General features: G+C 39.4%; 1 protein-coding gene across 6 annotated transcripts in view; it reads right to left on the reverse strand.

The window, feature by feature from the left end:
• Nucleotides 1–12,020, reverse strand: part of ATXN10 (ataxin 10) — a 105,006-nt gene that overhangs the window by 11,386 nt on the left and 81,600 nt on the right. For all 6 annotated transcript variants that reach the window (XM_069806903.1, XM_069806902.1, XM_069806904.1 and 3 more), the window contains one exon: nucleotides 8,084–8,147. In XM_069806903.1, the coding sequence (XP_069663004.1) occupies nucleotides 8,084–8,147 (64 nt within the window). The remainder of the gene's footprint in view (nucleotides 1–8,083; nucleotides 8,148–12,020) is intronic.

The raw sequence follows: 12,020 nt of genomic DNA on the forward strand, positions 1-12,020 counted from the left end.
CCATTAGTATCTAACAAAATATAGCTATAAAGAATTTGCAGCAACTTGCAGGAACAGGATAGGATTTGGTCTGCTGAATAAGGTGAAAGGAATAAGCCCCTCTCAGACTGTTCTTGCTCAATGAATAACCACACTTGTACCTGTTCCAGCTTCTAGTCTGACCAGTTCATCTGAATATAATTGTAAGATACAGAGAAGGAGCTAAGGTTTGTGCATATGCCACAAACCAGAAATCCTCCCACTCTCGTTAAAGAAGAATTCTCAGCACATTGGAGTTGAATCAGTCTGAATTGGAGTATGGCAATACAGCAACTTCTTCTTGCTTGACCATTTCTTTTCATCCTAGTTCCATCTATGGTAGTTGGCTTCCACTCAGCTGATATTTTGTGTTGTCTTTGGCACTATGAACCTAAAGGTTCAGGCCAACAAGTTTCTGCTCTTTACCTGTGCTGACAAGTCCCGTTCTTTCACTGCCAACCTCAACCACTGCTGGGTCACTAAAAACTTACTAACTTTTTTGTTAAAGTCATAGTAACACAGTCAGTACTGGTTCACAGAAAATAAGATTCTAATAGTGCTCTGTGTCCAAGGATATGGGTTGCAGCAGCAGCAACCTGCAATAAAGCAAAATTGAAACCTTCTTTCAAAGAATACACTTCCATTTAGCCCAGGTAGACTCCAAACCTGTGCAGCAAAGCAAGTGTCGATAGGATGAAGAAAAGGGTACTTTCTTCCAAGTGGGCAGAACTTGACTGGGCATGAGGAGGTCATTACTGTTTTCATCAGTAGTCTAGGTCCTTTGCACTGACCATATCCACTGAAATAACAGGATTTTATGTATGCTTATGAAAATACAGAATCAAATAGGTCACCTCAAACTACTAAATGCATTGGTGGTGCCTGAAGTGAGCTTTCCAAAGAAAGGCAACCATTACTGATGTAACATTACGCTGTATTTTCTTGCCAACATACATGAGATAGCCACATTTACATGAAAATGCTCAACTGTATGATGGTTTACTCTAAAAAGTCAACTCACACTCTGATTTTTGCTTTCTACTGGCTGCTATTCAGCTGTAAGGCTTTTTTTACAGTATGTGGCCTGTTTTAGGTTGCACTCTGTAACTTAGAAACAAAATGTCTGTCAGCTCCCCCAAAAGTCTTTGCTGGCATCTCACAAAAACAAACTGCCATTGTTGTAGACCATAGCAACTTGATTTCTTCTAGCTTTAGCCAGAAGTTTCATGAACCACAATTATACTTGCTGCTGCCATAAAGTCAAAAGTATTTTCAATCTACCCCTCAGATGACTTTCAGACTGAATATCATAGAAGCAGCTTAGGGAAGGAGTATCTGAAAATTAACTTATATTTTCTACATTTTCATCCATTATACAAACTAAGGGGCCTATGTATGGATATCCACAGCAACCACAGGTTTTCCTTTCACAACTGCTGAAAATTCTTACTCCTAAAACATAGCCAGCTGGGTGCTTCCTCATATATATAAACATTTTTAAAAAGGGAAAAATGGAAGACCCAGGCCAGTCAGTCTCACCTCTGTGCCTGGCAAGATCATGGAGCAGATCCTCCTGGAAACTATACTAAGGCACATGGAAAATAAGGCGGTGACTGGTGACAGCCAATGTGGCTTCACTAAGGGCAGATCATGCCTTACAAGGTCGGTGGCCTTCTACAACAGGGTTACAGTGTTGGTGGATAAGGGAAGAGCAACTGATGTCAACTACCTGGACTTGTGCAAAGCATGTGACACTGTCCCGCATGACATCCTTGTTCCTAAAGTGGAGAGACATGCTATTCTGGTTTTGGCTGGGATAGAGTTAATTTTCTTTCTAGTAGCTGGCATAGTGTTACGCTTTGGATTTAGCATGAGAAGAATGTTGATAATACACTGATATTTTCAGTTGTTGCTAAGTAGTGTTTAGAGTAAGTCAAGGATTTTTCAGCTTCTGATGCCCAGCCAGCAAGAACGCTGGAAGGGCACGAGAAATTGGGAGGAGACAGCCAGGACAGCTGACCCAAACTGGCCAAAGGGGTATTCCATACCATGTGACGTCATGCCCAGTATATAAACTGGGGGGAGTTGGCCTGGGGGGATCACTGTCCAGGAACTAACCGGGCATCGGTTGGCAGGTGGTGAGCAATTACATTGTGCATCATTTGTTTTGTATATTCCAATTATTTTATTATTATTGTCATTTTATTATTATCATTATTATTTTCTTCCTTTCCGTCCTATTAAACTGTCTTTATCTCAACCCAGAGTTTTACTTTTTTTTCCCAATTCTCTTCCCCATCTCACTGGGTGGGGGGGAAGTGAGCAAGCGGCTGCATGGTGCTTAGCTGCTGGCTGGGGTTAAACCGCGACAGTCCTTTTTGGCACCCAACGTAGGGCCCAAAGGGTTGAGATAATGACAGATCTGACCAGGGCGGGTCCATCCATTTGACGGATGGACCACTCGGTGGATAAGGAATTGGCTGGATGGTCGCACTCAAAGAGTTGTGGTCAATGGCTCGATGTCTGAGTGGAGAACAGTGACGAGTGGCGTTCCTCAGGGGTCGGTATTGGGACCGGCCATGTTTAACATGTTTGTCGGCAACACGGACAGTGAGATTAAGGGCACCCCCAGCAAGTTTGCCGACGACACCAAGCTGTGTGGTGCGGTCGACACGCTGGAGGCAAGGGATGCCGTCCAGAGGGACCTGGACAGGTTTGAAAGGTGGGCCCGTGCAAACCTCATGAAGTTCAACAAGGCCAAGTGCAAGGTCCTGCACATGGGTCAGGGCAATCCCAAGCACAAATACAGGATGGGTAATGAGTGGATTGAGAGCAGCCCTGCGGGGAAGGACTTGGGGCTGTTGGTTGATGAGAAGCTCAACATGACCTGGCAATGTGTGCTTCCAGCCCAGAAAGTCAACCGTATCCTGGGCTGCATCAGAAGCAGCGTGACCAGCAGGTCGAGGGAGGTGATTCTCCCCCTCTACTCCGCTCTCGTGAGACCCCACCTGCAGTTCTGTGTTCAGCTCTGGGGCCTCCAACATAAGAAGGACATGGACCTGTTGGAGTGAGTCCAGACGAGGGCTATGAAGATGATGAGGGCTGGAGCATCTCTCCTGTAAAGACAGGCTGAGAGAATTGGGGTTGTTCAGCCTGGAGAAGGCTCTGGGGAGACCTTAGAGCGGCTTTCCAGTACCCAAAGGGGGCCTGCAAGAAAGCTGAACTTTCAAGGGACTTTTTCAAGGGCATATAGAGACAGGACACAGGGTAATGACTTCAAACTGAAAGAGGGTAGATTTAGATTAGATGCAAGGAAGAAGTTCTTCACTGTGAGGGTGGTGAGGCACTGGAACAGGTTGCCCAGAGAAGCTGTGGATGCCCCATCCCTGGCAGTGTTCAAGGGCCAGGTTGGATGGGGCTTTGAGCAACCTGGTCTAGTGGAAGGTGTCCCTGCCTGTGGCAGGGGGGTTGGAACTAGATGATCTTTAAGGTCCCTTCCAACTCAAACCATTCTGTGATATATGTGTGTGTGTACATACACACATACACACCTCCCCCACAGCAGGATTTTTTTTTTCGCAAGTATGACTGCACTTTTGGCTAACAGAAAAACATGCCTGATTAGGGGTTAATATAATATGGATGCTTACATAAGGTCATTCAAATTAAATTCAGCCATTCACAAAATCAATTTATCGAGACACCTAATGTAAGAATCTCAAAAGGGTAAGATTGGCAAGCATCCTGAAAAAACAAGAATATTCCATCTTCAAAACTGCATTTCACTTCTGATTTTCAAGTTTTACCACTAACAGCTATTACATTGAAGTACTTTGGATAATATTTTTCCTAAAATAGCAATAAATATTTCCAGGGACAGCCATTAAATTAAAAAAAAAAAGGAGACATCTTTGTGTGTTACTCATGAGTGTAAATGTTAGGAAGTAGCAAAAAAACAGACAACGTAGTTAAGGTAAACTGAAAAGTCTTCAATAAAACAGGTTAGTTTAAATAAAGTCTTTCATAAGCACCTTTTCTATATGATTAGAGTCAATAGTCTTTTGATTGGAATGGGCTGGCCTCCCTCCTTAGGTCTGCAAGTGGAAATCTGTGAAAGGTCAGAAATGAAGCTGGAAGAAGCAGTAAGAGCTTAGGATGAGGTAAAAGACAAGAACAAAAAGAAGAGCTCTTGTCTGATGCTAGAGCCTGTCAGAGATAAGGAAGACAGTGGCTCAGAGAGCAAAATAGAAGATATTTTAATTTAGAACACCTTTTCAACCCAAATAACCTGAAAAGCAGGATCTAGAGTAAATTTTTTACTGGTATTACCCAGATGGGGATCTCCAACCCACTCTGCTGTTCTGTGGCAGGTTTAATTTATTTGTTTTTAAACACAGGTTACATAAGTAAAGCACAATGCTTCCAACTTGTCAGAAGCAGAACAAGAAACTGAATTTTCAACCCCAAAAATTCATCTCATGAAAGAACCTCTCCTTAATCTAAAGGCAAACAAGTCCACTTGCATTTTGAAACACCCTTTTTTCTTTTGCATACAGAAGGACAGTTATGATTAGGATACAGACCAATCCAAGATGGAAGACTTAAAGGGGACAGAAAAAGTTAAAGTGACATTCAACCTTCTCTTCAGACCCCAAGGTCTATAATGAACTGCATCTCCTCAGTGTCACTCTGTTTACCTTTTCCCCTGTGCTAAAAGCCTAATAGCTAACAGCTGAAAATCTGGTATCTTTCAGCATTTCTCCATTGAATTTACTTGGAACCATGCAAAGTTATAGTAGCTGAAAATTTAAAATACCAATTCAAATACTTGCAAGAGGTACAGCAAATTTGCTCTTAACTCTCCATAATCATCTTCATACCTGTTACTAACAAGGGTGGAGGGTTTTTTGTTGCTTTTATTCATGAAATATCCTGAAGGAAAAAAATACTATTTTTAGTATAAATGTAAAAGATTCAAGTCTGTCTCAGATGTAATTAGACAAGATAACAGTTCTCCCAAACTGGGCACTGAAAAATGAATTCAAGCCTAAAAAGTTAAAGCAATGCAAACATGTCAGTTGAATTTCAGCTAGCAATCTCATAAGTGACGAACATCCTGATATTTCTATGCACATTACAGAACTGTTTAGGATCTCAAAGGATGCAATTTTAAGGTAATGACAGGTTTACAAAGGAATTTATTTTAGGATAAGAGCAGACCCATTTCCTCTTTCAGTATGCTTCCATACGCTACAAATAAAAAGATTTATCAAAGGATTTTGGCTCTCAAAGGTAATAAAGAGCTCTTTTAACATCTAACATGGCAGTTCAGCTTCTCCTGATGGATTGCATACTTTAGGGAAATGATTTTTTTTTTTTTTTTTGTCCAGAAAAAAAATCCTATCACTTTTACCACAAAAGTTACATTTTTCTGTGGAAAATTTTGTATGTGTAATTTGGAGGCAGAACTTAGTAAAACACAGAAAATCAGTATAGGAACTCTGTTTTCAGTAGAAAACATAATGACATCGTAACTATAGAGCTTGGGTGTCTCCAAAACAGATAAACATCAAATAAAAATGTGCATCTACAAATGCTTCACTAAGAAATCTAAGTTGTTCTTATATAGAAGGTATCTGGATGGAAATTCTTCCAATCAGGTTTATTGAAGGAGAAATCTGAGTAACACAGCCTGAAATCACAAAACCAGGCACTAGAAACAAGAACACAAAGAGAAGCTTCTGGACCTGACTCTCTGAAGGAATCATGGCTGAAGAGCTACACCAAGCTTTTCCTTGCAGCTTTCTACATCATCTTGGCGAACTGCAGCACCACTGAGTGATCCTATTCGAATTTTGGCAACTCTCTCAACAGCCAGCTCAAGAGTTGCCTAAATACTTGCTTTTTAATCTTCCTTGAAAAGAGACAAAATATATTCACTCTGGATCACAAAGTGACAATACAGGCAATTTTAGGATGTTTCAATTTTAAGCAAGTAGGCTTTCAAATCTTAGTAAGAGCATTGCTCTGGTTTACAAGCATCACAAAATGGATTTGTGCCAGACAGGACTGGGTGCACAGAGGGAGGAGAGAAACAGAGGAATGTTATGCAATGGAGTCAGGCACCTACATGCTACTAAGGACTTGGTTTGTGGTGCCTTGAAGTAGCAGAATATGCTGTGAAGCAGATGAAAGAAGAGACAGGTATAAACTGCAAACTCCTTCTGCTTCCCTGCATGAGACATGCTGAGAATGCAGCAGATGAGGAACGTTAGAGGCAGGAAAGAAGCAGGGCAGCATTCACTTCATGTAGCACAAGAGCACCTGGAATAGCTCTAGGTCAAAATGATAAACCAAGTAGAAGCTGTGCTCCAAAAGCTGATGCAGCAAACTTTGTCACAGCAGGCCAAGTCCCCGCTCTGCCCAAGTGCTACTTACTTTTTCATATACCTGAATACTGTATGCTATGGATCAGTGGTGAAAGCTCATATTAAGAGGTGTCATTACATCTAGTTAGTCTTTAAAAACCAAGTAAGCAAAGTTTTATCCTCTGGTGAGGAGTTTATAGTGCAGCCATAAAACGTCAGCCTGTATGAAGAGGTGTAAGAAGTTCCACATTGCTCAAAATGAAGTAAAGGCTCCCATGGTATTTTGCTTTCATTTCATTCAAGATCGTAAATTACAACTCTAGCCTTTGAAGGCCTCAAACTTTATCCTCTTTTACTAACAGCTAAAATGAAGGATTAATCCTAGAAAGAAATTCTAAAAGTCGCTGCACAGCTGTGCTTTCCAGCAAAGGAGAAGTGACTTGGGATCAAAACTCCTTACCAGGTTTTCTCAGGGCTGCTCTTCTGCTTAGGAAAAGTAACTTTCCCTGCCCTTCCCACCACATCCAGCAGTGCCCCTCACCAGAATCAGACTGTGGAAGCACAACTCTGCTACTCGGTGCACTCTCAAGAGACACACAGTCAGGCCTCCAACTATAGGGATAGTGATGAATGTAAAAACCTTGCATATAAAGCAACAAAGTGAATAACTCAGAGGGTACTTAACACCCATCGCTCCTCCACCCAGCTTGTTAACATTTTGCTATCATCTGTCCCTATATGATTTCATCCTTTTAAGATATATGTAGATGATGTTCTACAGTACACAATTTTGAGAACATGTAACATTTTCACAACTTTTTTTTTTATGATACTTTTTAACAAGTGAGCTTTTTTTGACAAATTCATTTTAAAAAAATCCGTTTCATGTGTTCAGTATAAGAAAGCTCACATTACTCTAGACAGGAAAGGCATTTGATTTCCAGATGCACTTATCAGAAACTTACAAGGAGCTAGTGACTAGATGACAGAAAATAATAGCTCACCCACTGAACACACCAGCAAGATTACTATGCAGTTCATGAAGAGATGGATAAGTCTGCTTAACAACTGTTTATCTTCAATATGAAGTTATTTCCCTCTAATAGCAATCTATCTTGGAAAGTCTCTGCTCTTAAACTCTAGGAGAAAAAAAGTCCCAAATATGAAGCACAATGCCATTTATATTAAAATCTCCCCAGCATTTCAGTAATCTGCATCATTAATTCTCTCAATTATACACATTTTCATTACAGCTTGCTAGCCTTGTCTCTGTGCTTAGAATAAGTTCTCCAGTCAGATTTAATAAGCATATAGAATTGATGGGGTACTTATTTCAGTCTACTGAATAGACTGCAGTTGAAGCAAAAGCTCCTAGATCTGATACAATGACCAAACATAGTCTTAATTCAGATTTCTATCACAGTTAGCTCTCTGAATTAACATTTGTAAAACAGTAATATTTGTTATTTTAGGAAACAGAATATAACCACAGTTCAGCTTATTTAGAATCCAGTTCATGAAAGTATATTTATGAGTTTTCTCACTTCTAAACCAAGCACTTAAATACAACCTAGAAACTCATGAGGCCAGTTAGACTTAGGTACCAAGTGAAAGCAATGCTGGCATAAATACATTAAACCCCCCCACCTTTTCTTATGAGTCATGTTCAATAATTAGAATTCTTTTGTAAAGGATACAAGGATTGTTGTCATCAATGCTGCAGTTGTCCAGGATCAAGGGGATGCCATCTAACTTATAAACCTAAATATAAACAAAAGTTTAATTTAACAGATATCTCAACAGTACTAGTGATGTTTCATGCAAGAAATAAATAAAAACATAACAGGGATGTTTGTTTCACCAAAAATATTGAACATGTTAACACACTTGCAGAGTAAATCTGGTATTAACAGCAGTAAGTTTCACAAAATAGTAACACAAGCAGACATTAATTTCACATTCTTCCTTCATTTAGCATGTGTTTGACTGAGGAATTTTCTATGTTGTGCTTCTCGCACTGAGCCAAGAACAGCTATTCTTATTGACAGCTCATGCTTGCTTCCAGAAGGAAGAACCATGAAGAACTACTGAGTGAAAAAAAAAAAGAAAAAAAAAGTTGAAAAATACATATACACATGCATACAAGTTAGCATGGAGCCACGTGTCTTCAGTACCTACGCAACCTTCAAAAGCAGTGTGTTGCCTGTATGTACCTAAGCACAAATTCTTTATATCAAGTATGAGCCGCTGACTTTTTAACTGTGATAAGGTGTTCATTATGTTATTAGCAAACCAGCAAAGATGAGATATGTCATTTTTTATTTTCTATATATACATACACATGTGAACTCATAAATTACACTAACACATTTGTGTGTGTGGATGAGTAATAACATGTAATCCTAATAGATTCATACATATACATCCACACTACCACGAACTCAGGACAAGCTGTATTGTTAACAATAAATATGTAGCATAATTGCCTTAAGAAAAGTATATCCCATAAGAAGTTTATCTAGACTTCTAAGGTACACTGTAACACCATACATCATCCTGCATATTTATAGCTTTAGAAAGTGTTACTTATTTAAATGAAAACCTGTTCTAAATTATCTGCAAAATTTCAACCTTGGAAATACCTTCTTAAGACATATAAGCATTGTTTTAAAAATTACAAAAGTAGTTTTAAAAAGACTTGAAAGCATGAGGATTACTTTTTATATTCTCATACCCTTATATTATTTATATTCTTTAAGCCACCTGGACACAGTCCTGGGCAACCTGATCTGCAGTTAAGCAGGGGTTGGACAAGAGGTTCCTCCAGAAGTGCTTTCCAACCTCAACCATTCTGATTCTGATAGCCAAACCGTTCTTGGCCAAATCTTAAATTCTTCAATTCCTTAAAATTTAATTTCAAACTGGCAGGCAAAGGAATTTCGACAGAACACCAATTTAGGTTATGGCTTGATGATGGGATTCTCTCTTCCACCTTTTTTGCCCCTAATAAGATGCGTTTTTATATACCACGTGAAACAACAAATGACAAAGTTTACACTGCAGGATTGACGAGCTTTCTGAAATGCAAGTTCTATGGTAAAAGAGGAAAGTTGGGTAGGAGGAGATTTAAATGCAAAATGCAAAACAGACTACCGATGAGTAAAGCTGAATTCAGAGACAAATCTGAGCACACCCCTCTTACAAGTTCCTTTTCAGATAATTTAATTGCAGAGTCTCAAGCTATAACATGAGAAAGTAACAGTAACAGAGACAGATATATAAACAGGCAAGGCTTGCATGTAAGAAAACTAAAGAGCATTGCTAGCTCTTAAGACCTAACTGGCACATCTGTGCTAACATGCATAACTATACCTACATGAAATACAGTTAATAACGCAAGTTTTAAAATATCCATTCTTTCCATAAAATTTTTGTGTTTTCTCCAAAGGTCATGCATTATGTATGAAGTCATACTTCAAAGCTTGAACAAACAGTGACCTTTCAGTAATACAGTACTTGCATGTGCTTGGGAAACATTTCTTCTTTGATTTTCACACTGTAGGCAAACTCTGATATGCCTCCAATGTCACCTTTTATTTTCCATCAGTGAAATGCTGAACTGTACAAATTAATCTAGATTAAGTGCTGTCAACTGAAATAAACCATGCAATCTGTCCCAGTTTGATTCAAATGAGACGTTTGGTTAACAGAGTAAGTATTTGGGGAAAGCAAAATCTTAATTAAAATCCACACATGCTTCAAAAAGTTACTGTGGGAAAATAATGAGATTCCTTTAAAGTGGGAACAGAAGCAGCAAACCACAGCCTTAGTGATACCTTAATGTAAAAACCAGTTGCTAACTACCACTGCCTTACACACCCACTGAGAGTCTCTTGAACATTGTACAATTAAATTGTACATATAATTTGACCGAGTTAGGCATAGCTTTTGTCACCATGACGCCAGCTCTAGTATGTCACCTGTGACTTACTACACAGTGAAAAAAAGCAAGGAAAAGAAACCTTACAATGTACCCACCCAAGACAAATCTATATATTTCTTAGAGTGATTCATGAGGTGAGGAGCTCTGATGCCTGAGCAACCACTACTAGAGAAGTTCCAGTCCATGCCAGCTGTTCCTGAACCACCAGTCATCCACTGAAACAGCGTTTTATGGTAACCTGAAATTCATGCCAATGTACTGTAATGATCTGGGTTGCAATGGGAGCCCGTTCAGCAATTGCTCTGCTACATGCAGAGCCATTCCTGCAATGAGAGTGCCACCGATAGTCAAAGGAAGGAATCACTGTCCCCCACCAGACTGTCCCACTTGCGTGCTGGGAGTCTCTCAAATCTTCTCACTCTCGTCTGCCTGTAATCTCCCACGCCAGCAGATTTTGTAAATATCGAGAAACCACCATCCTAAGTCTCAACCTCTCACACAGATTTATTGGAACTGTACTGCCCAATACAAAGAGATTAGCGAATTTTTGCAACTAATTATTGGCCTCAGAGTTTTCCCTTTGAAGAGAAATGTCTGTGAAATGCACAGTGCAGAGTAAGGCAGTGGACCTTTTGCAGGGATGTTCTGCAGGGCTTGGGAAAGGAGTCAATACTGCACAAGCCTCAAATCTCACTGTAAATAAGGTGCAAAAATATCCTGTGAAGAAACCATGTAGTGGCTGGTGGGAAACTGGCTGTAATCCATCCAGATTTTGGAAGAAATTACAGACAGAAACTAAGGAATAGGACAGTTCTGGTGTCTGTCTTATAAACATAATTGCTCACATCGGCCTGTGTTAGAACAGATGACTAAAGCTATTCTCCATTTACATTATTGACAACATAGCTGGCCAATAACATGGAACTGCACTGGACTGTAACAAAACCACAAGGTTATTTTATTCTTAAGAACTATAATACTTTATTCTGAACTACACTGCAACTACTAATAGGCTGAAACCTCAACCACATTTAAGTTAATTACAAAGGTTAATTAAGACACATTTAAAATTAAAAAAAAAATAAAATAAATACAGCTTTGCATTAGTGATCTCTAGTGCTTCAGTCAAACCAGCACCAAAAATTTTGCCCTAATGTTATTATGTCATTTTCCGAAATTGTTTTCTAAAAAGCAGAAAAACAGAACATCCAGCATTCAAAGGCAGGTATCCTGCCAGTTAAAAAAAGATACCTTTCACAACACAGCTTTATATTGCTGTCCCACTTGTTTTCTGCACTTGCCTTTGAAACATAATAAAGATCGGTATCATGCCAGTGAGAAATTTAAATATATTGCACTTAAAAGAAAATGCCTTCCCCGGTGACAAAGTGACTGCTAGTTTTTTTCCTCTTTCTCTGTACCTGGAAATTAATAATCAATTTCAATTACCTAAAGCAGACACGAAAGGGAAGCCCACTTAGGCAGAGGTGCTATATAAATATTAAACAAAAGCTTATGAAAGTGACCAGCCCAGACCATACATGCCCACTGCTCTCACAGCCAAGGAACAACAGAGTGTTTTATTCGGATGGTTTGGGACATGTCAGCCCTGAGAAAAAAGCTATGCTTTTCCTCTTGATACCTAATGAAAATATTCAGACCAAAATTAAAGCTTTTATATTATCTTACCA

The sequence above is a fragment of the Haliaeetus albicilla genome, chromosome 19, assembly GCF_947461875.1.
Source record: "Haliaeetus albicilla chromosome 19, bHalAlb1.1, whole genome shotgun sequence".
NCBI lineage: Eukaryota > Metazoa > Chordata > Aves > Accipitriformes > Accipitridae > Haliaeetus > Haliaeetus albicilla.